At 36.4% G+C, this 24454-nt stretch overlaps 2 protein-coding genes across 3 annotated transcripts; one reads left to right on the top strand and one right to left on the bottom strand.

Annotated features, from left to right (window-relative positions):
* LOC109719878 (uncharacterized protein At1g04910-like) lies at window positions 258-18142 on the top strand. Its single transcript, XM_020246711.1, has 8 exons — window positions 258-780; window positions 14072-14139; window positions 14472-14560; window positions 14642-14804; window positions 15172-15461; window positions 15878-16082; window positions 16479-16636; window positions 17469-18142. The coding sequence occupies exons 1-8, from the start codon at window positions 384-386 to the stop codon at window positions 17719-17721; spliced, it is 1623 nt and encodes a 540-aa protein (XP_020102300.1). The 5' UTR covers window positions 258-383; the 3' UTR covers window positions 17722-18142.
* On the bottom strand, window positions 19280-24241 carry LOC109720774 (pentatricopeptide repeat-containing protein At5g57250, mitochondrial). 2 transcript variants are annotated; one of them, XM_020248086.1, is made up of 2 exons: window positions 20783-24241; window positions 19280-19720 (listed from the first exon to the last, which is right to left on the bottom strand). In XM_020248086.1, exon 1 carries the CDS (start codon window positions 24188-24190, stop codon window positions 20891-20893), a length of 3300 nt encoding a protein of 1099 aa, XP_020103675.1. In that variant the 5' UTR covers window positions 24191-24241; the 3' UTR covers window positions 19280-19720; window positions 20783-20890. The 2 variants fall into 2 exon arrangements, with proteins under 2 accessions (XP_020103675.1, XP_020103676.1); XM_020248087.1 differs by having other exon boundaries at window positions 19280-19716.

The raw sequence follows: 24454 nt of genomic DNA, 5'->3' as shown, positions 1-24454 counted from the left end.
GGGACATAGTTAGAAACTTAGAACAAAATATAAAATTAGGACTGACTAGTAGAATATAAATGATTGAGGATCAAAATACAAAAAATAGTAAAGGTAGTCTAACCCAATGGTGTGCAGTTAACCCAAACCTTGATTAAAAGAAAAATAAAAACAATATAATAGTAAAATCTAAAACACTAAAATGAAAAAACGCCCAAAAAGCATCTCCTAACTCCCACCCTTTCCAAGTCAGTCCATCACTCCCCCAGTGAGCGCACTATCCCCATCTCTCTCTACTCCCCCAGTGAGCGCACTATCCCCATCTCTCTCTCTTTCCTCTATAGCACGCTTCTCGATTCTTTTTAACGCTCTCCCCCTTCCCCCTCCTGGGTATTGTATGAATAATGCGCCCTCTCCGCGCGTGGGTGCGGGGCGTGGGCGGGGCCATGGCCGACGACGGGGGACGGCCGCGGAAGAAGCCCTCGTCGCCGACGCCGACGCCGCCGCCGACGGCGGCGAGGGGCGGCGGAAGAGGGAGGCGGCGGGGGGGACTCCGGCGGTGGGCGCTCCGCGTCGGGACCAGCGCTCTGCTGTGGACGGCGCTGATGCAGCTCGCGTCGATCTCCGGCGCGTGGCGCCCCCCGCGCCTCCCCACCTCGTGGCCCTCCCCCTGCTTCGACCGCCACGGCCGCGGCCCCAACGCCACCGCCTCCGCCGCCGCCGCCGCGGTGCTCGGCGAGGAGGAGGGGGGCGGCGCCCTCCGCAGCTCGCACTCGTCTCCGCCCGCGCTCCTCCCGAGGAGTGAGTCTCTCTCTCTCGGTTTGGGTTGTTGATCTCGTGGTATGATCCCAATGTGATGCTCAATGTTGACTCTTTCTTACAGATCTTGGCTCTCTTTACCGAATTAGGATGCGAAATCTTTGGTTTCTAGTCCAATGTGGTTCTTCTTGTGCTTTAATTAGGCATCTCGGAGCAAGCGATAGGATCTAGGGTTTCTTTGTTGTCCATTTTGTGATCCTTACTTCAAAAATTGCACCGGCTAATGAATTTATGTAAAATATTGGGTCTTTTGTTGTGCTTTTTCTACTAATTTTTTTTTGTTTAAGAGATCTTATGATCGGAATGTGAATCTTGATGCCCTATCTTGTGAGTGTTGCTACTTTATTGGGAAGTAAAATCAGTGATTTCCAGTTGAATGTGGTTGTTCCTGCGCTATAGTTAGCTATAGGTGACACGAGATATGATTTTAGGGTTTCTTTCTTCTTTTTCTTTCGACTGTTTATTTGGAATTTATGTTGGCTGATAGATTCATATGCCAAGATTGGGCCTTTCTCTGTGCTTCCCTACTTTTCTTAAATGATGATAAAAAGCTCTTATGGCATTTCTTTTCTTCATGATCACCTTTGTCATAACAATGTAGGTTTTAGTTTTGTGATAAAAAACTCTTATGGCATTTCTTTTCTTCAAGATCACCTTTGTCATAACAATGTAGGTTTTAATTTTAGAATTATTTCTCCGATTCTCTTCTCGAATTTTGTTGCCACAGCGGTCTATTGATAACGGTTATGCACTCAAAAATGTTAGGTGCGGCTATGCCAAACGATCTAAAAATATTTTTTTCCCGATTCCCTTCTCAATTTTGGTTGTCATGGAAGGAATAGAAAGTAAAATTGAACCAATGGAGGACGGTATTTTTGAAAATTGTGTTGCCGTGAAAAATATACCAAAAATATAAAATGGTATGTTAATAACGTTTATCAATTCAAAAATGTACAATTTATTCCATCTATCACATATTTTGTGCATGGAGAAAATTGTACATTTTTACTCGGTAACACTTTGATCAAAATATCAAATTTCGAACTAAAATCAATATTCACATGACCGTCTAGCACAGTTGCATGCATTCCATAAAAGCCATAGTCATATGCAAGACCACCAATATCCAACAGCAGAAGCTTCATAAACCATCTAAAGAATGTCAAAGGGGATCCTGAAACTCCCCACTGTGATCTTGAAACTCCTCCCCACTGCTTGCGACAGCTACTGCTGCTAGGCCGTCGAATTTAGTTGAAAAATTTGTATACAGGATATCAATAGTGTCTCTAATGAGAGTTAAGTCCGTATAAATACCTTGTAATTGTTTTCTTACGTAGAAAGCTTCCTTCCTGTGTCCTTTTGGAGAAATTAAATGAATGAAATTCTTAATTCCCGTCGTTGAACTCAGCTTGATACATATATCTTCAATTTGATTCCTTATATGTTTAAGATCTTTCTTATTCCTTATCTCTAAAAAATCTTCCTGATTTTTCATCTCTTTAAGATCTTTTTAATAGCCTTATAACCTGAATCGCTTCTCATATCCAATAGATTTATTTGTCGTTTTATACAAGACAAGTCTTCCATTACATCCTCCAATGCTGCTGTAATATCACTCCGCATCTTCACATTTTGAGAAGCAAGTCGATCTCTAATATCAGTTATACTACTTTTAATAGTATATTTCAAGAATTATTTCTCCGATTCTCTTCTCGAAGTTTGTTGCCACAAAAGGAATCGAAAGTAAGATTGAACAAACAGCGGAAGATAATTTTGAGAACTGTGTCGCCTTGAAAAAAATTCCTAGAATATATAGCGGTCTATTCATAACGGTTATCCATTCAAAAATGTTATGTGCGGCTATGCCAAACGATCTAAAAATGTTATTTTCCTGATTCCCTTCTCAATTTTGGTTGCCACGGAAGGAATAGAACGTAAAATTGAACCAACGGAGGACGGTATTTTTGAAAATTGTGTTGCCGTGAAAAATATACCAAGAATATAAAGTGGTATGTTAATAACGTTTATCTATTCAAAATTGTACAATTTGCTATTTTGATATTTTGATTGTTATTGAGTTCCATTCCATCTATCACATATTTTGTGTATGGAGCAAATTGTACATTTGTACTCGGTCACAATTTGATGAAAATATGAAATTCTGAACTAAAATCAATATTCACATGACCATCTAGCACAGTTGCATGCAATCCATAAAAGCCAGAGTCATTTGCAAGACCACCAATATCCAACAGCAAAAGCTTCATAAACCGTCTAAAGAATGTCAAAAGGGATCCTGAAACTCCCCACTGTGATCTTGAAACTCCTCTCCACTGCTTGCGACAGCTGCTGCTGCTAGGCCGTCGAATTTAGTTGGAAAATTTGTATACAGAATATCAATAGTGTCTCTAATGAGAGTTAAGTCCGCATGATTACCTTGTAATTGCTTTCTTATATAGAAAGCATCCTTTCTGAGTTCTTTTGGAGAAATCAAACGAGCGAAATTCTTAATTCCCGTCGTTGAATTCAGCTTGATACATATATCTTCAATTTGATTCCTTATATGTTTAAGATCTTCCTTATTCCTTATCTCTAAAAGATTTTCCTGATTTCTCATCTCTTTAAGATCTTCTTTAATAGCCTTATAACCCAACTCGCTTCTTATATCCAATAGATTTATTTGTCGTTTTATATAAGACAACTCTTTCATTACATCCTCCAGTGCTGCTATACTATCACTGTGCATCTTCACATTTTGAGAAGCAAGTCGATCTCTAATATAAGTTATACTATTTTTAATAGTATATTTCAAGAATTATTTCTCCGATTCTCTTCTCGAATTTTGTTGCCACAGAAGGAATCGAAAGTAAAAATGAACCAACAGCGGAAGATAAAATTGAGAACTGTGTCGCCGTGAAAAAAATACCAAGAATATAGAGCGGTCTATTGATAACGGTTATCCACTCAAAAATGTTATATGCAGTTATGCCAAACGATCTAAAAATGTTATTTTCCCGATTCCATTCACAATTTTGGTTGTCACAGAAGGAATAGAAAGTAAAATTGAATCAACGGAGGACCGTACTTTTAAAAATTGTGTTGCTGTGAAAAATATACCAAGAATATAAAGTGGTATGTTAATAACGTTTATCTATTCAAAAATATACAATTTGCTATTTTGATATTTTGATTGTTATTTGTGAGTTCCATTCCATCTATCACATATTTTGTGCATGGATCAAAATGTACATTTGTACTCGGTCACACTTTGATCAAAATATCAAATTTCGAACTAAAATAAATATTCACCTGACCGTCTAGCACAGTTGCATGCATTCTATAAAAGCCAGAGTCATTTGCAAAACCACCAATATCCAACAGCAGAAGCTTCATAAACCATCTAAAGCATGTGAAAGGGAATCCTAAAACTCCCCACTGTGATCTTGAAACTACTCCCCACTGCTTGCGACAGGTGCTGCTGTTAGGCCGTTGGATTTAGTTGAAAAATTTGCATACAAGATATCAATAGTGTCTCTAATGAAAGTTAAGTACGCATGAATACATTGTAATTGCTTTCTTACATAGAAAGCAGCCTTCCTGTGTCCTTTTGGAGAAATCAAACGAACGAAATTCTTAATTCCCGTCGTTAAACTCAGCTTGATACATATATCTTTAATTTGATTCCTTATATGTTTAAGATCTTCCTTATTCCTTTTCTCTTTAAGATCTTCCTGATTCCTCATCTCTTTAAGATCTTCTTTAATAGCCTTATAACCCGACTCGCTTCTCATATCCAATATATTTATTTGTCGTTTTATACAAGACAACTCTTCCATTACATCCTCCAGTGCTGCTATAATATCACTTCGCATCTTCTCATTTTGAGAAACAAGTCGATCTCTAATATTAGTTATACTATTTTTAATAGTATATTTCAAGAATTATTTCTCTGATTCTCTTCTCGATTTTTGTTGCCATAGAAGGAATCGAAGGTAAGATTGAACCAACAGCGGAAGATAATTTTGTGAACTGTGTCGTTGTGAAAAAAATACTATGAATGTACAGCGGTCTATTGATAACGGTTATCCACTCAAAAATGTTATGTGCAGCTACGTTAAACGATCTAAAAATATTATTTTTTCGATTCCCTTCTCAATTTTGGTTGCCATGGAAGGAATAGAAAGTAAAATTGAACCAACGGAGGACGGTATTTTTGAAAATTGTGTTGCCGTGAAAAATATACCAAGAATATAAAGTGGTATGTTAATAACGTTTATCCATTCAAAAATGTTCAATTTGCTATTTTGATATTTTGATTGTTATTTATGAGTTCCATTNCTCTTATGGCATTTCTTTTCTTCAAGATCACCTTTGTCATAACAATGTAGGTTTTAATTTTGTGCTTGAGTTTCTTCTTTTGGTTAACTGTTATGATTGGTGAGATAGCATGTTCAAGGCTATGTTTCTTTTGATTTTGATTGGATAATAATGTGTGATAAACTGATAACGTATGATCTTTTGCCCATGCATGAATAGATAATTTTGTTTTGGTGCTACACTAGAAAAACTAAAGTATGTATTTTGCAAATCATGTATGGTGAGCTTTACGAAAGTTGCCTTCAGTTAATATGTACCTTTTTATCATTTTTTGTTGTAATACATGCTAATTATCGTATTAGGTACATGCCGTTACGAAGAAAGGTCTTTCATATGTCATAACTAATATCTAGTACTTGATTTATTTCTCTCTTTATCGTTAGACTTACATGCATGTTGAAGATTTAGAAGGATATTAGAAGGCTTTGGTTGGCAAACACGTTATGGGCCTTGATAATTGCCCTTTAAAGAGTCAAGAAGATGATGTTCTCTATATCATCGAGTTCACTTTAGACACCTATGCAAATGTTGTGCTTAATTAGAGATGGTTTGTATGCAAGATAGCATAACTAAGAACATGTAGGAAACCCTATTTTGTTGTTGAAATCAACAATATTGTTCTTCAGTTTGCTTAGTTTATACGTTTGGCATGAACACTCTTTAGATGAAAGCTGAGATATGGGAGGAAGAGAGACCTACTATCAGAAACTCAAAATTATTATTGTTCCAGTACTAAAACCTCACCATGGTGTGATGAAACGATGTGGATATTTGGCATTTATTATAGCAAGTATGTGGATAATGCAAGAACAGCTGAATATAAAAGATGTAGGTATATAAGGCTGAAAGAAGAGATAGAAAGACAGTGGAATAAGGAAAGTTGGTATCTTACTTACCTCAGAGGACTATTATCATCAGTTAGAGTTTCTCTGTTTCTATAGAGAATATTCTACATACTCTACATTAGACTCATGTGACTGATTTGTGTAAGCAAATTGTTCAATATTTGTAACTATTACCAAGAATCATGAATTGGACTAATGGAAGCCAGGTCCGATGAAGCCATGTTTCTCCACTTGTATAGTTTTGATAATTAGTAGACAATTTAAGGTTATTTTGTTGATTATTATGAAATTATGTTAGTGTCACGCCCGGGTACCAGCGGAAGCATATCCGGTACGTGCACAGACCCGCCATACACCTGCAGTATATAAGGCGTCTACGAAGAAACCAAGTCGATAGAAAGTAAAACAAAGAAGGTCTTATCCTGATATCAGAGCAATATACAAGTCGATATACTATCAGTAAAAGAACAAAGAGTATACAATCCAAAATCTCAACAATCACTTCTGGTTCAACAGTAAATATATATCACGGGGTATACAAAAAGAATAGGTACAATGGTGGTCTCTCTATACATCGGGACATCACCCTCGGTCGTAGCCCGAGTAGCAAGGTGATCGACTAGCATGCTCCTAGCAATGTCTAGCTAGACGCGACTCCGTTGCCACGATCCCTAGCCTCTCTTGTAGATGGCTCTGTAAAAACAACCACCAAAAGGGCGTGAGAACTATAAATAATAGTTCCCAGTGGGTAAGCCGCCAGCCTCGGCGAATTACACCACTAGGCTCATGATGTACTAAAGGTAAGTAAAAGCAATAATTGCATGATATATGTATGATGCTAAAATGTAAAGAGCATGTAATTTGCATGATACTTTTCCAATGCTAAACAATTAATAAGCATGTAAACCACATGTACTAGCTTAATGAATCAACTGAATACATAAAGCTTAGCAACTACTGTGAGCAACTACTGTAAGCATGAATACAACATGAACATAAGCACAAATGTGTAAATAACTACTGTACACTGTAACTGGAAAATATTTATTACTGTCCAGTGTCATTTAGCACTTTCCTTTCATTCACAGGGATCTACTCAAGGTAGTCCAGCTTGCGCCGCGCCTAATGGCCCCGTGNTCTATCACATATTTTGTGCATGGAGCAAATTGTACATTTGTACTTGGTCACACTTTGATCAAAATATCAAATTTCGAACTAAAATCAATATTCACATGACCGTCTAGCACAGTTGCATGCATTCCATAAAAGCCAAAGTCATTTGCAAGACCACCAATATCCAACAACAGAAACTTCATAAGCCATCTAAAGCATATCATAGGAAATCCTGAAACTCCCCACTGTGATCTTGAAACTCCTCCCCAGCGCTTGCGACAGCTGCTGCTGCTAGGCTGTCGGATTTAGTTGGAAAATTTGTATACAGGATATCAATAGTGTGTCTAATGAGAGTTAAGTCCGCATGAATACCTTATAATTGCTTTCTTACATAGAAAACATCCTTCCTGTGTCCTTTTGGAGAAATCAAACGAACGAAATTCTTAATTCCCGTCGTTGAGCTCAGCTTGATACATATATCTTCAATTTGATTCCTTATATGTTTAAGATCTTCCTTATTCCTTATATCTTTAAGATCTTCCTGATTCCTCATGTCTTTAAGATTTTCTTTAATAACCTTATAACCCAACTCGCTTCTCAGATCCAATAGATTTATTTGTCATTTTATACAAGACAACTCTTCCATTACATCCTCTAGTGCTGCTATAATATCACTCCGCATCTTCTCATTTTGAGAAGCAAGTCGATCTCTAATATCAGTTATACTATTTTTAATAGTATATTTCAAGAATTATTTCTCTAATTCTCTTCTTGATTTTTGTTGCTACAGAAGAAATCGAAAGTAAGATTGAACAAACAACGGAAGATAATTTTGAGAACTGTGTCACCGTGAAAAAAATACCAAGAATATAGAGCGGTCTATTGATAACGGTTATCCACTCAAAAATGTTATGTGCGGCTATGCCAAACGATCTAAAAATGTTATTTCCCCAATTTTCTTCTCAATTTTGGTTGCCACAGAAGGAATAGAAAGTAAAATTGAACCAAAGGATGACGGTATTTTTGACAATTGTGTTGCCGTGAAAAATATACCAAGAATATAAAGTAGTATGTTAATAACGTTTATCCATTCAAAAATGTACAATTTGCTATTTTGATATTGTGATTGTTATTTATGAGTTCCATTCCATCTATCGCATATTTTGTGTATGGAGCAAATTGTACATTTGTACTCGGTCACACTTTGATCAAAATATCAAATTTTGAGCTAAAATCAATATTCATATGACCGTCTAGCACAGTTGCATGCAATCCATAAAAGCCAGAGTCATTTGCAAGACCACCAATATCCAACAGCAGAAACTTCATGAACCATCTAAAGCATATCATAGGGGATCTTGAAACTCCCCACTGTGATCTTGAAACTCCTCCCCACTGCTTGCGACAGCTGCTGCTGTTAGGCCGTCGGATTTAGTTGGAAAATTTGTATACAGGATATCAATAGTGTCTCTAATGAGAGTTAAGTCCGCATGAATACCTTGTAATTGTTTTCTTACATAGAAACCATCATTCCTGTGTCCTTTTGGAGAAATCAAATGAACGAAATTCTTAATTTCCGTCGTTGAACTCAACTTGATATATATATCTTCAATTTGATTACTTATATGTTTAAGATCTTCCTTATTCCTTATCTCTAAAAGATATTCTTGATTTTTCATCTCTTTAAGATCTTCTTTAATAGCCTTATAACCTGACTCGCTTCTCATATCCAATAGATTTTTTTGTCGTTTTATACAAGACAAATCTTCCATTACAGCCTCCAATGCTGCTATAATATCACACTCCATCTTCACATTTTGAGAAGCAAGTCTGTAACCCCCGAGGTTTCGGAAGAAATATCGAGCTTTAGCCAAATTAGCTAAAGCATGCGAATAAGATGAATGGACGAGTTCCAATTAACATTCTATCAAGGTTGGAGGGGTTAAGATGAGTTCTAAAAGAGTTAGAAAGGTTTTAGTGTTGTTCGGCGCGAAATAGAGTCGAAAACAAGCTAAAAACCAAGTCTGGAGCATTGTGTAACGNCTGTCGTCGGCGCCGCGACCCGGTCCAAATAGGCCGTTGGTAGCAGGGCGTGACAAAGTCGATCTCTAATATCAGTTATACTATTTTTAATAGTATATTTCAAGAATTCTTTTCTCCGATTCTCTTCTCGAATTTTGTTGCCACAGAAGAAATCGAAAGTAAGATTGAACAAACAACGGAAGATAATTTTGAGAACTGTGTCGTCTTGAAAAAAATTCCAAGAATATACAGTAGTCTATTGATAACGGTTATTCATTCAAAAATGTTATATGCGGCTATGCCAAACGATCTAAAAATGTTATTTTTTCGATTCCCTTCTCAATTTTGGTTGCCACGGAAGGAATTGAAAGTAAAATTGAACCAACGGAGGACGGTATTTTTGAAAATTGTGTTGCCGTGAAAAATATACCAAGAATACAAAGTGGTATGTTAATAACGTTTATCCATTCAAAAATGTACAATTTGCTATTTTGATATTTTGATTGTTATTTATGAGTTCCCTTCCATATATCACATATTTTGTGCATGGAGCAAATTGTACATTTGTACTCGGTCACACTTTGATCAAAATATCAAATTTCGAACTAAAATCAATATTCACATGACCGTCTAGCACAGTTGCATGCATTCCATAAAAGTCAGAGTTATTTGCAAGACTACCAATATCAAACAGCAGAAACTTCATAAACCATCTAAAGCATGTCAAAGGGGATCCTGAAACTCTCTACTGTGATCTTGAAACTCCTCCCCACTACTTGCGACAGCTGCTGCTGCTAGGCCGTCGGATTTAGCTGAAAAATTTGTATACAGGATATCAATAGTGTCTCTAATGAGAGTTAAGTTCGCATGAATATCTTGTAATTGCTTTCTTACATAGAAAGTATCCTTCATGTGTCCTTTTGGAGAAATCAAACGAACGAAATTCTTAATTCCCGTCGTTGAAGTTAGCTTGATACATATATCTTCAATTCGATTCCTTATATGTTTAAAATCTTCCTGATTCCTCATTTCGTTAAGATCTTCTTTAATAGCCTTATAACCCGACTCGCTTCTCATATCCAATAGATTTATTTGTCGTTTTATACAAAACAACTCTTCCATTACATCCTCCAGTGCGCCTATAATATTACTCCACATCTTCTTATTTTGAGAAGCAAGTCGATCTCTAATATCAGTTATACTATTTTTAATAGTATATTTTAAGAATTATTTCTCCGATTCTCTTCTCGATTTTTGTTGCCACAGAAGGAATCGAAAGTAAGATTGAACCAACAGCAGAAGATAATTTTGAGAACTATATCGCAGTAAAAAAAAATATCAAGAATGTACAGCGGTCTATTGATAACGGTTATCCACTCAAAACTGTTATATGCGGCTATGCCAAACGATCTAAAAATATTATTTTTCCGATTCCCTTCTCAATTTTGATTGCCACGGAAGGAATAGAAAGTAAAATTGAACCAACGGATGACGGTATTTTTAAAAATTGTGTTGCCGTGAAAAATATACCAAGAATATAAAGTGGTATGTTAATAACGCTTATCCATTCAAAAATGTTATGCAATGCTATGCCAAATAATCTCAGAATTTTTATCAAAAATTTACCTAATTTTTTCGAAGTTTCCCACAAACTGCAATGATCCTTTTCTTTTGTCTTCTGTCATTACTTTAGTCTTCTTTTATTGTAAATTTTAAAATATATAAATAATTATTAAATAGTTTAGATTGTTGGTATTAAATATAAATATAAATATAAATTACACATAATTTTATATTTTACGAAAGTTAGTTGCGAGAATCATATAAAGTATACTAACTAATGTTACACACCAGATGCAAGGAAAGATTTCTCTTTTTATTTCACTAACTAATAGGGGACTACCATGAGTACTAAAAATTTTGAATGTACTCATTGCACCATTTATTCCTTAGGCACGTGACTATGTTTAGAATAATTAGCATGGGATAATTTCATTTGTACCTCTTAAAAGATTAGAAATAATATGAACAATATTACAAAATTAGTAATATAAAAGAAAACAAAAGAGAACAAGATAAAAAAAATATTTAATAAAGTTGAAGAATTATTTCAAAATAGCTTATTGTTGAGAGAGCGCCTTATATTTTTCTATATTAGGGATGATAGCTACATTTATTTAAAATTGTTTTGTAATTTGTCCGTAATATTCCATAATTATTCTAAAATTAATTTTTGTACTTAATTTTAAAAATTGAATTTTAAAATAACTACCCGCAGCATCGCGCGGGTCCCTTAACTAGTAATATTATAATTTTTTAATCATCAAATTATTAATCGAATTTAATAAATTAAATTATTTAGCAGCAAATAAATTAGAATATTTAACAATTAATAATTAAAAAAACTATTAAATTTAACAAATTTTTTAAGTTATGAAACCACAAATATATAAATCAATATTCTAAAAAATAAATTTTAATTCAAATGTTGTTATATATAACATCATAAAAGCATATATATATATATATATATATATAGAGAGAGAGAGAGAGAGAGAGAGAGTAGGGCTACTATGCTATTATGAGTATTGGGCCCTTCGTACTCATAAGTTATTTTTGATGATGGAGCTTCCGAATCGATGATCCACTCTGTTAAATATAATCTAGAGTATTTGAGACTTTTAGAAAATAAATTTCGTAATTTTTCGAAATCATAATAAAGTCCATCAAGCGGTCATAAAATGAACGGTCAAAATCGAACGATGTCTTAAAAATAGATAATCGGATCCTTCAATTTAAGATCGGTGTNTCCGGAGTGCCGGCTTGTAGGGAGCGACCCTCACAAGCGTGTGCGAATGAGCACGATGGCAAGCAAGCATATTCCATTGTCCACATGTCTCAATTATCTTATTGTCATTTGCAATGTTCTCAGTTTCGATCCTCGATCGGCATTTCAATATAACAAATATTACCAACAACTAGAATCCACTAGTTTAGTAAGCATGCAAGAGTAATGCTAATTTACACCTGGCATTAGAATCTTTTCACTATCATGACACTACCAACAGTCCCAAAGCATGTCATGGTTCTCTACTTTAGAGTCAATGGCATTGTTTTTATAGGTGCATCCTACACTTGTTCATAAGTCATTCAACTGAATTGAATATAAATCTAAATACTTCATGTAAATATGTTCTCTACTTTATAGAGATTCAGTCAACTTAAGCATCAACATTACAGTGACATGTTCCACACCTATGCGATTATTCTATAGATACATATAGAATATAGGGAAGCTTCACTTGCTCTGGTTAGGTCAAACCCACCTCGAACTAAGCTCAAATTAGTCCAAAGGAATCCCCAGGATCAGCTCCACTAGGTCTCAATCCTGCTGAGCACAAGGTATGAATATCGTATTAAAACTTCAACCGAAAGGTCCAATTTCGGCGTAATTGCACTTAGTACATAGGAATAGCTTAAATCCCTGTTTTGGCTCAATAAATACCTCAAGTTAAGCTTCCAAAATCCCTCACGCATCAGCCGGAGGTAATCCGAAGGTCCGTTGCACGCCCGCGGCGAACTATTTCCAAAACGACAACAAAGTCGTCAATTACTAATAATATAGTCGGAATCTTGCGAATTCAGTTTTCTAACCGAAATTCCTGCTTTCCTCAGGTTAGAACACGTCTAGACTAGTCCCCAAAGTCAACAAATTAGCTCAAAATGAGTCGAAAACCTGCTGCGAAGGAATCAGTTCCAAACTGCATTAGGTCGCTCAAACAACTCGCATATAGTTCCGAAATAACTTCATAGTGAACTAATTATCCCTACTAAGCTTCAAAATAGCTTATCCCTGATCGAAGAAGGGTAATTCACAGCTAATTTACTCATATTTAATAGCTAAAATCTCAGTTTAAGTCTGTCGGAAGCAAAAACGCAAAAGCAACACTTAAATCGACTAATAGAACGTTGATAATGGAGAAAATCGAGTCGATTACCTTCTCAAGCTTCCAACCAGCACTTCACTGGTTCAGAGCTGCGAAAAGCTCTCCAAAATACTCTCTCACACGTCCACGTGAGCTCTGTGACACCCGCAACCAGCGAAGATCGAGCAAGACGACGAAAACGACGCAAAACGGCGACTTTTATCTAGAGAGAGAAAATTCCTAGAGAGAGAGAGAGAAGAAGGTAAAAGACGCCTTCTCAGAACTCTAGCAACCTCCTCTGAGCATCCCAGGTCGTGCTGGGTTCAAAAAGATAGGAACAAGAGGTGAAATTACCAAAATAGCCTTGCTGCTAGGTATTGCCACTGTGTACCGGTACACCATAATGGCTGTACCGGTACACCAAGCAGAAAAAGCTGAATTTCGCCAGTTCAATGCACTTTCTCGTTTTTAACCCTCCAATCACTCTCTAATTTATTCAAAAACTTGTCCAAGTCATATAGAACATGTAGGATAACTCCACACTTCATTCCACACACTCGAACTCTGCAATTTGCGAAAGTTCAGTGTATTACAGTTAGAGTAGACATCATTTGCTTACGCCCCCTTTTTTCCATTCTGAGAAATCAAGGGGTATTTCGGATAATCTTTGCTCTTTTTCATATCAATGTCATTCAACTTATATTGTGCCACAGTTAGCTTGTTTTCTTGGACAAGCATTATTGGCTGACAATTTTAGCCATTTTTCATATGCATGATATCGTAGTCCCATCGTAATAATGTGGTTGTACACTACCTCTCTTTGCATTTATGTCAACAACCGACTGCTAACCCTTACGAGATCTAAAAAGCGCCAAAAATTTAGGAAAAAGGTTCCGTGGTAACTATTTCCTATTTGTTTTGTTTGCCATGCTATTAGAGTATACAGAAAATTTCTCTCGATGAATCAAAGCCTTGTTACCTCCTTTGCAGGAGTGTACAAAAGCAATGGTTATCTTCGCGTGTCCTGCAATGGGGGCCTGAACCAAATGAGAGCAGCGGTTTGTAAACTCTTTTCTTCTATTTAAGATCATCTTTTGCCTTGTTGAAGAATATGCTGATAGTGGACTTTAGGCCTGTTTGACCTAGTTGGAGCTTTTGTAGAGGTGATTCACTTGTAGCTTTTCATTGAATCCTCCTAACAACTTCCCACTATAGCCACAGTAGAAGCTTCGAATTGGAGCTACTGCTTTTGGGGCTGTTTTGTTTATATAAATGCTAACCTGCTGCCTTTCTGAGCAGAGAAGCTATTCAGAAGGTACGCCAAGTTGGCAGTTATTGTATGTATTGTTAATTTATATATCTTCACCATAATTTGTGGGTTCCTTTGCAGATTTGTGATATGGTTACGGTTGCACGCTATCTAAACCTGACCTTGGTGATTCCAGAACTTGATAAAACATCTTTCTGGGCTGATCCGAGGTATGTAGTCTCCTAATAATTTACTGCCCTATATTACTATTTTCCAAGTTCTGGTTTCTTAATTAAGCTGGTAATTTGCAGTGATTTTGGGGATATTTTTGATGTAAACCACTTCATTAATTCCTTGAGAGACGAAATAAAGATTGTAAAAGGACTTCCTCAGAAGTTCATTGGAAAAATTGCTAAAGAACCATTCTCGATGCCTCCAATCAGCTGGTCCAGTGAGAGATATTACTTAAAACAGGTCAATAACGAAGACATTTCTCAAATCATAATATGATGTATGGATAATATTTGAATACTTCAATTTTGGAACTTTCTCATAGATTGCAATTCCATCCCTGGCTGTAAGAAAGGAATATGATATTATATGACTTTTCCGACAAGTTTGAAACAAAGTTATTTTATAGAGAAGTGCCGAATGGTCATTTTACAAGATATAAACAAAATTCTTTGATAATTATGAGAAAGCTTAGGGACCAAAGTGTTTAAAGTCAAGAGAAATAAGTTGCAATATCAGGAGAGTACAGACTATCCATACATTTTATCTTTATTTTTTTTTTGACACATTCTAAAAAGCATGCAATCTTGAGATCTATTTGTTATTGCAGATCTTACCTCTTATACGGAAGCATAGAGTGATCCATTTCAATAAAACGGATGCACGCCTCGCAAACAATGGACTAGCAGTTAAGCTCCAAAGGCTTCGTTGCCGTGTTAACTATGAGGCAATAAGGTTTACTCCACAGATAGAAGCCCTAGGCAACAAGCTTTTATCAATTCTTCGAAGAAGTGGACCTTTTGTTGTGCTCCACTTACGATATGAGATGGACATGCTCGCTTTTTCTGGTTGTACACATGGATGCTCCGACAAAGAAACAGAGGAACTCACAAGAATGAGGTTTCTGTCTTAGCTTTACATTTCGGTTATTCTTCATGTGTGAGACTTCTGCAGAAAGAAACTCTCGCTTTTTTATTGGACTTTGCAACTTCAGGCCAAGTATTCTTTTCCATTGACAAGAATGCCCTCTGTACTTAATGCAATGATATGTGCACTATATAATTCAGCCATTCTGTACTATGAAGGGATATTTTTAGCCTAATGTTGGAAATATTCGAAAGGGTTTGCATCATGCAATAAAAGTGGATTGTTTTTTCAAAAGGTGTTTTTGTCTTAATCTTTGTGTATGACCTCAGAAGAATAAGTTCGTATTTTTGGTTCTGTAGTCTTTTGTATTATTATTATGTTTTCATTTTAACCTTTTCCTTGTAATGAACTTAATAATCATGCTTGGTTATCATCTTTGAAACCTACAGATATGCATATCCATGGTGGAAAGAGAAGGAAATTGATTCTGAAAAGAAAAGGCTGGAAGGATTGTGCCCTCTTACACCCGAAGAAATAACACTGGTTCTTAGAGCACTAGGATTCACAAGGGACACTCTAATATACATTGCCTCTGGCGAAATCTATGGTGGTGATAGAAGGCTTGCTACTCTGAGGGCAGCATTTCCTAAAATTGTTAAGTGCCATTTCTTTCTCTCTGTCCATCAGAAGTATGTCATCCTGCTAAATTTTTAGGGCAAAATTATAATTCTACCCCCTCCAAATACATATAATAATATAGATGCCCTCCAAAGGTCGGAAGCATCATCACAATGGCCTTTTGTAGATAAAAAGGATGTTCCAAAATGCAAATAAAAATATCATAAGTGAATCTGAAAAATGCACCTGCAATTTTCATAAATACCCTCCAAAAAGGGCCTTTTTTTGATAATTTATGTGTCTTTACAAGGCATCTGAAATATTTCGAATTTTTGAGGGGTATACGCAAAATTTTGATGTTTCTGCGGCGTAAGGATTAAATTAGCCCTTCTTATTTTGTTTAATTTTGACATTTTTTAAGAAAACTCTTAGGTAAGAAAGGAGATGCTTCTGTCTCCGGATGAGTTGAGGCCTTTCCATAACCACTCAACACAAATGGCGGCTTTGGACTATCTGGTTTCTGTTGCTAGTGACATTTTCATCCCCAGCTATGATGGAAACATGGCGAGAGTCGTAGAAGGACATCGCAGGTATGCGTATATTTTATTTTTAATTCAATACCCATTAATTGCTTGGTATGCAGAATCAAGATTTGGCAGAATTCATAGCTTTTGTTTTTAAGAAAATATTCCATTCCAGAATGTGGCTTTCTTTAGAAGCATAGGTTGTGTATATTTTTAGTTACATTGTAATTTTCTATCTTATAATTTTGAGTAATAAGCTTCACTATAAGTGTGACATTTAAGTGCTTATCGGCATGAGCTATATATACCATGCCGTATCGCGCCAACAAGATATCGGCACAATATCGCCCCTGTGCAAATGGTATAGCTCAAAACTCTCTTTTTTTTTAAATTAGTAAGTAATTTTCTAAACTAAGTTCAAAAGATTTGATAAAGATACATAATAAGTAGTTGAAATATTTTGTTGTTAAAGAAAACAAATATTCCATACCATTATGTGTCGGCACACATGTATTTTTTGTGAACGGCACATATCAACATGGCGAGCACTCACCATGCTGTACAATGCCGACTAGTTTTTAGCACAATCTCGTGTGATGGCACTTAAATCCTTCCTTTTAATATTTTGCTCTAGAGAATCAAGTCCGCAAGCTTCTCATGACAAACTGAGCAAATGACCTTCTCATGCTGTTTCTCCAAATTAAGAAAGCAAGCTGAAATATTAAACCATTTCTTGTTTAGGCTTTTTAAGGGTAAAACTCCAAAAGACTAGAATTGTCTGTTACGTAGTTTGGTATCTAAGCCATTTCATAACTGGAGCATATCCGTAATAACATTATGCATTATGTTTCTTTTATTCGAAAATGTACATTGACAGTTTCTCTCGTGGGCAATGTAGGTATGTAGGGTTTCGAAAGACTATATTGCTAGACAAGAAACAACTCGTGGAGCTTTTGGATCTTCTCAAGGATGGGAAACTCTCATGGGCCGAATTCTCGGCCGCCGTGAAGGATATCCACAAGGACCGCATGGGCCAACCGACGAGAAGAAAAGTCATCCCCGGGCGACCAAAAGAAGAAGACTATTTCTATGCTAACCCTCAAGAATGCCTTGGCCACCTAAAGACCACTACGAGAACTTTTCTTCTATAAATTCGTTTGCGTCTCTTAACCACGTTCAATCCTTCTTCCAGAAACTGATATAGCAGCGGGCGATCTGTGATTCCTTTCCTTGTACAGCTGACCCAAGTTTCTTTTTTTTTTCCCGTGACTCTTATGCTGACAAAGGAGGGCGAGGTGGCTGGGCATTGGCATTTAATCATTTGACAACTTGGCATTTCGACTGTTGAGGCTTCTGATGGTCCTGCAAAGGCAAGCTTAGTCTCCCTAAAAATGTTCTTAGCTGCATTTTTTTGATTCTGCTTCACAATTCTTTGTAATTCACGGTTCTTTAGTTCCTTCTTTTAAAATTCTTTTGCTTCTCTTTTGTATTAGTTTCGTAACACAGCTGTAACAGCAAGCACGATTTCCGTAAATTTCTCAAAAGATTTGTTATTATTTCTTTTGCAATTTAGTTCTTTGTTCGACTGCTCTTTTAACCTTTGCCTGTCTTAAAGGAAATGAGATGCATGCAGATTCCAGACTCTACTTGTTTCCTTTTTCTCGCTTACATGTTTTCCTGATATACGAAGTGTCACAAAGTATAGACGACAAAACATAAATGAATGATCATTCAAATGTAGAGGACAAAAGATGATCCCACAGTGTGATATCAAGGGAAATTTTAAGAATTCCATTGTATTTTACATGTCAAAAGATGATCAGCTGTCAGGGAACTTGGGGCATTTTAAAGGGAATTCTATGCGATAATTTATAATTTTAACTCTTAAATATAAAGTTTATATAGTTTAATCTGTCAGTGGATGAAATTTTTTGTTTTGGTCGTTTAGTTAGCTTGAAATGCACTATGACAAGATGTGTGCCGACGCATAGTTGCACAATGCTATTGACAACAAAATGTAGGAGAGAACAGCTCCAAGTTTTGGATGCCATGGTCACAAAATTTTTAAACCAAGCTATGGATCTCAATTCTATCACAGGATGATAAATATAGGGAGCATATGCCGATTACTCCACAGTTCACCTGCACCATCATATGCATGTGTTTGGATTAGATACATAAAAAACTGCGAGATTCAAAGCAAGGAAGGGCACGCTAAAAGGAAAATTTTGGTGTGAGGTTTGAAGAACGGTAAGTGTTCGCCGAAAAGAGAACTTAGGTTCTAAGTGTTCTGCCACTCTGTTTGGTTCAAAAAAGTTGGGATTATTTGGGACCGGAACCGCCTATTCATGGGGACTGTAAGAAACTCCACCACCCTGTCGAAAATTCACAGGATAAGGAGTCTCTTCACTAATCCAATTCTAAGGATAACTCATGCCACCATTGTATTTAACGCGATAGCGGAGATATTTATCCCAACTCTGTTACCCAACAAGAACACTGCTGACGAAATTCAGACAAATTCAAACTTCAAACTGGAGCTAATTCGACCGATTCATAATACCGTTTCAACGCTACTATATTTTTCTTTTCTTAACTTTTACTGTTCTTGGCAGAAAAAAGATAAGTAAATAAGTAAAGGCACAAACACTTACAGTTTCCATGAGGGGATGAAATAATAATAATAATAATAATAATAATAATAATAATAATAATCTCTTCCCTCTAATGCACAAATCTCAATCCTCCGCAACAGGATCGACAACTCTGTTTCGATTGAATCTCCAAGAATCTGGTAAACTATACAAGCTGAGGCTGCTATGTATCCTTGATTCAGATAGTTGAGATGGCTTATCCATAAGTCACCAAGAGAAGCGTCATCCCCGTAGCTCGCTATATGCATTCCTTTGTTTCTGGTTTTCCAAATTGATCACCACAAAATCCAACTCAGAGTGTTTAAGTACTATTAAATGTAACTCCAGCTCGATTTTAGATCACTAATTGGGTTATAGATATGCTTTCAAGGAGCGTGGCATTCGTCCTCATCCGATAACCAGTGCAGATGAGATAACCAGTGCAGATGAGAAGAATCTTCTATTAAAGAAGCTACATGTTCTCAGCTCCGCTCTGCATCATTGTTTTAACAACTGCCTATTCATGTAAAAAACATTATTAAGAAGTAAACAAAAGAGAGCATATTGGAGTCTACAATACAAAAATAAACAAATAATTTGCAAGTAAGAACAAATGACCGAGCTAGATGCGAAAACTTTGACATCATCATATTTGTTCAGTAATATTTTCTTAGGACAAAGAATTCAAATCACAAGAAACAACATTTTTCATGGTATCCAATAGAGAGCTAAGAATTATGCAGGATAGAGGTGTTTTGGTTTATCAGTACACAATCTTTAACAAATCTGTCAGTGTTATAAATAACTTTGGATGTGATCAATAAAGATTTCAAATTGTAACGTAAGATATATTTGAATCAAGAGAAATCTGAAAAAAAAAAATCAAATTCAAACACAGTTAAAGCTGACAAAAATTAAACGTAGTTAAACTTATTACCACACAAATGCAAAACAAATGTAGAAGACTCGGAATCTTCCAGAAGATAGAGAGCTGTTTTATTACTCATTACCGTAACACAATGAGCTGATCAACAACAACTCCTTGACTACTTAATTTATTGTTTGTATTCATTTCAACAAAGTGGAATTCATGATTAGACTCTTTAGTTTTTCTAAAATATTATATCTAGACAATATATTTTATTTTCGCTAGTATAATGTTACACTTGGCTTCACTCATTTACTAGTTTCTTAAAATCAAAATCAAGAATCAACTGTTTTCTACAGGAACTGCAAAAACAGCCTAGATGGGCTCCACATCACTTCATAATGTTCTGTTGGAGCTGATTATATAATAGAACTAGCATAAAGGAAATTAAGTATTAAAATTTCATCTATAAGTTGACAAGGGAAACAAGAAAACAAGCAATTACATAAGTTCCAACGATACTGCATGAATCAAGTATGTGGGACCAAAACGGAGTTTGCACGATCATTTGGAAAGCCGACGATATGAACAAAGAAGTAGAAACAGGAATATTGAAAGATAGCTATAGAAATTAGAAAAAGAGACCTCTGAACAAAACAAATGAATGAATAACAAAATAAAGAAATTATACACGACGGAAAAATAACATACCTACACAAATCAACTTTGGCGGTTCATTGCAGTTCTGGAAGGCAAGTTTAGACTTCCTGCATAAAATTCGGGACTTCCTAGAAAAATCCGGAGGTTGATACCAATGTTTTATCCTGAATTTAGAAGCATTGCTTTGACGACATTATTGGCCTTCTTCAATTCCCCTTTTGAACACAGAGAAGCAATGATCGGATAGTATGAATCAAAGTCATCATGCAGTGATTTCCCCATCAAGTCATTACACTCCTCCATGTTACTGTGCTCATCGATCTCTGGTGAATTGTAATTCACATAAATTGTATCTGCCGTTGTTACCCGCGAATTTAAACAGTCGAAGAACCTTCTAGGAACATCTACAGCCTCGATATCTTGCAGATTCTTGAGTTGGGTGAGTCTACTATGGTTGGCGGAATTCGACGAGGAGATGGATAACAATCTCACCTCATTTAGAATAACTATAACTTCCTGAATTTTTCCTTGTTTACACGCAAGTGATAGCAGACTAACTAATGGCTCCGCATTAAGATCATCTCCTGCACTATTTATAAGATTAACTATATCTTTACACTGAAACATCTCTGTCAAAATACTCCTAGCTTCTTCCATCCTTCCCTTTGCATACAATCCTTTTACCAAATTCATAAAACCCAAAAAATCCGGGAGAATTTCTCTCCTTCTATACTCATCAAAGAAACTTAGGGCACCTTCGATATCACCTTTTAAGCAATAACCACTGATAATAGCACTAATTGTAAATGCATCAGGAAGTAGAGAGTTCTCCTCTAAATTCGCTAGAAGCTTAAGTGCTTGTTTAATTAATCCAAAGTTGCTATACCCACTTATTATTAAGTTATAAACACGAGTATTAGGGGTGATTCCCCTAATAACCATACTTTTAAATAACTTATTTGCTTCATGTAGAAGCCCTTCTCTACATAAAGCACCAATAAGTGTGGAATATGTGATTAGTGTGGGAAGCATGTTATTTTGCTCTAAAGAATCAAATAGTCTAAATGCTTCAATAAGACAGCCTTGGTGGCACAAACCATGAAGTACTGAATTGTGGATAACAATATTTGGATCAATTCCTTTCCCTCTCATTCTTGCACATAAATCTAATGCTTTTTCGACACATCCTGTTTTGCAAAGCCCATCAATTACCATAGCATAAACAGCTTCATCCAAAAGCATACCATTTTCCTCAGTTTTCATAACAAAGTTATATGCATCATGGAGTCGACCTTCCTTTAGAGAATCAATAGTTGCTCTAATTACACTGATCGAAATTTTCTGATTGCCCATATTATTAGAAAACTGAATAGCTTCTTCAACATTTTTCTTGCACAGGTACCGAGACAATAAATTAACCATTCTAGGTTCGAAAATCCCATGAAATTTAACGCATTCACTCAATAAAACCTTAGCAATATGTTCATTACCGTTGCGAAGAAGACTTTTAAGGAGAACATAGCATGCTTTACTTGTAACACCAAAATCTTTCCTTCTCAATAACAAGTAAACATCCAATGCAGCTTTAGAGCAATCCTTTGTGCTTAAGAAAGAAATAGCATCATTGCATATCAAAAAGAATAACCCAATTTCCAATTCTTCAATCTTGTAAATGAACTTCAAGACCCCCTCTTCAGCACCTTCCTTAAAATGGGTTCTGATCAACTTTCTGTAGATAACTGAATCAAGTATAAGATCTTTTGCAATAAGGTCCTCAAAAACTTCAATGGCTTTATCTACCATTCCTTCATTACATAGACGACTGATAACATAATTGTGAACAACAGCATCATAGGATGATGAAGAGTTTCTATACTCATTGAACAGTTCTAATGCCTTGTCAATCATTCCTCCTTTCAAATACCAATCAATCATTATACAGTAGGTGATTGAATTAGCTGTTAAACCCATCTCAGGCATTTCATCAAACAAATTACAAGCATCATTTGCCTTACCTACAACAAACATTGCCTTGATAAGTGCATTACATGTGATAACATCCATCAAAATGCCAGCATTCTCAAACCTACTCTTTATTCCTATCACAGAATCCACATCGCTTTCCTTTGTGTGACAATGTAATAAAGTGCTATAAGTGAAATTATCACCATTAAGACCTTGGGGAATTTCATTTGCCTCATTTATCTTACCAGCTTTGCATAACCCGTTGATCAACGCATTATACGTGACCATTCCCACTTTAATTCCTTTAGTCTTCATTTTCTCTAACAAACAGAGAGCTCGACCCAAATCTCCCTTTCTACACAAGCTATCAATCAGGATTGAAAAAACAAATTCATCAATTACAATACCCATTTCCTCAATTTTCCTCACGAGGCAAAATGCCTCCTCAAATTTGTTCCTCTTGCAGAAACCACCAATTACTGCTGTATAAGTAACCAAATTAGGATTAATGTTCCGCTTCTCCATATCTTTTAGAAACCCAATTACTTTTTCTACATTTCCTTCCTTGCATAACCCATCGATTATTGTAGTATAATTGACAACATCAGGAACTATGCCTTTATCTACCATCAGACGATGCTTCCGCAACCCTTCCATCAAAAACCCTTCTCTCAAATACCCGCAAATCCAGCTATTATAAAGAACAGCATCCAAAGCCACTCCTTCATCCTCCATCTTTCGAACCAAAGCGGAGGCCTCTTCAACTCTACCTACTCTACCCAAAGCATCGACTACAGCTGTATAGGTTATCAAATTGGGCAAAAACCCATCAAATTTCTTCAAACTCTCATAAAATCCCACACCCAATTCGGGCTTCCCAATCTTAGAAAACCCAGAAATTATCAAACTACACACATGGTTATCGATCGGAAATCCCTTTTTTCTCACAAGCATTACGTCAAACACCTCAACTGCACTTTCCATGTCACCCTGAGAACAGAACGACGATACCAACACGCGAAAGGTAATAAGAGAAGGGACTATACCGCGATACCTCACACATTCCTGAAACAAGGTTAGGGCTTTACGTGGGTCGGCGTCAAAGACGCAAACTCTACGGATCAAAGAGTCCCAAAGCCCGATGTCGGAGGCGAAACCGAGGCGATCCTCGTCGCGGGAGATGAACCGCGCGGCTTCGTCAAGGCGGTGGGATTCGAGGAGGGCGCGGGCGACTAGGGTTAGGGTTCGGGGGTCAGATCGGATGGGTTCTGAGGACAAGTTGGGGAAGAGGCGGAGGAGGAGGTGGGGCTTGCGGGATCTGAGGAGGAAGGAGAGGAATGGGGCTAGGGTTTGGGCGGAGGGGGCGGAGCCGCTCTTGATTAGGGTTTGTAGGGTTTGAGTTTCGTTGATGAGGTTGATAATGGACGAAGAGGAGGAGGAAGAAGAAGAATAAAAATGGAGTTTTTGGAGAATACGAGGTGGCAATAAGATCATGTCGTGGATAGAGATAAAGAGAGAGAAGGGTGGGTTTTATTTGGCGCGAATAAAAATTTAGCGCGTTGAAACAAAAATGGGTTTATAGCTTCACTGGTCATTTTATAGCAATTTTTTTTTTTCCTTCAATTTTTGAATTTAATTTTAGGCTAACATATAAAAAAAATTCCGTAAATATATTTTTAGTATATTCAATTATAAATTAATAAAAATAAACGGACCAATGATAGAATCATGATAGAAAGAGATTAAGTACATTAACTT

Source organism: Ananas comosus, linkage group 14, assembly GCF_001540865.1.
Source record: "Ananas comosus cultivar F153 linkage group 14, ASM154086v1, whole genome shotgun sequence".
NCBI lineage: Eukaryota > Viridiplantae > Streptophyta > Magnoliopsida > Poales > Bromeliaceae > Ananas > Ananas comosus.
The sequence above is the reverse complement of the archived record's forward strand: the minus strand, read 5'-3'. Positions and strand labels throughout refer to the sequence as shown.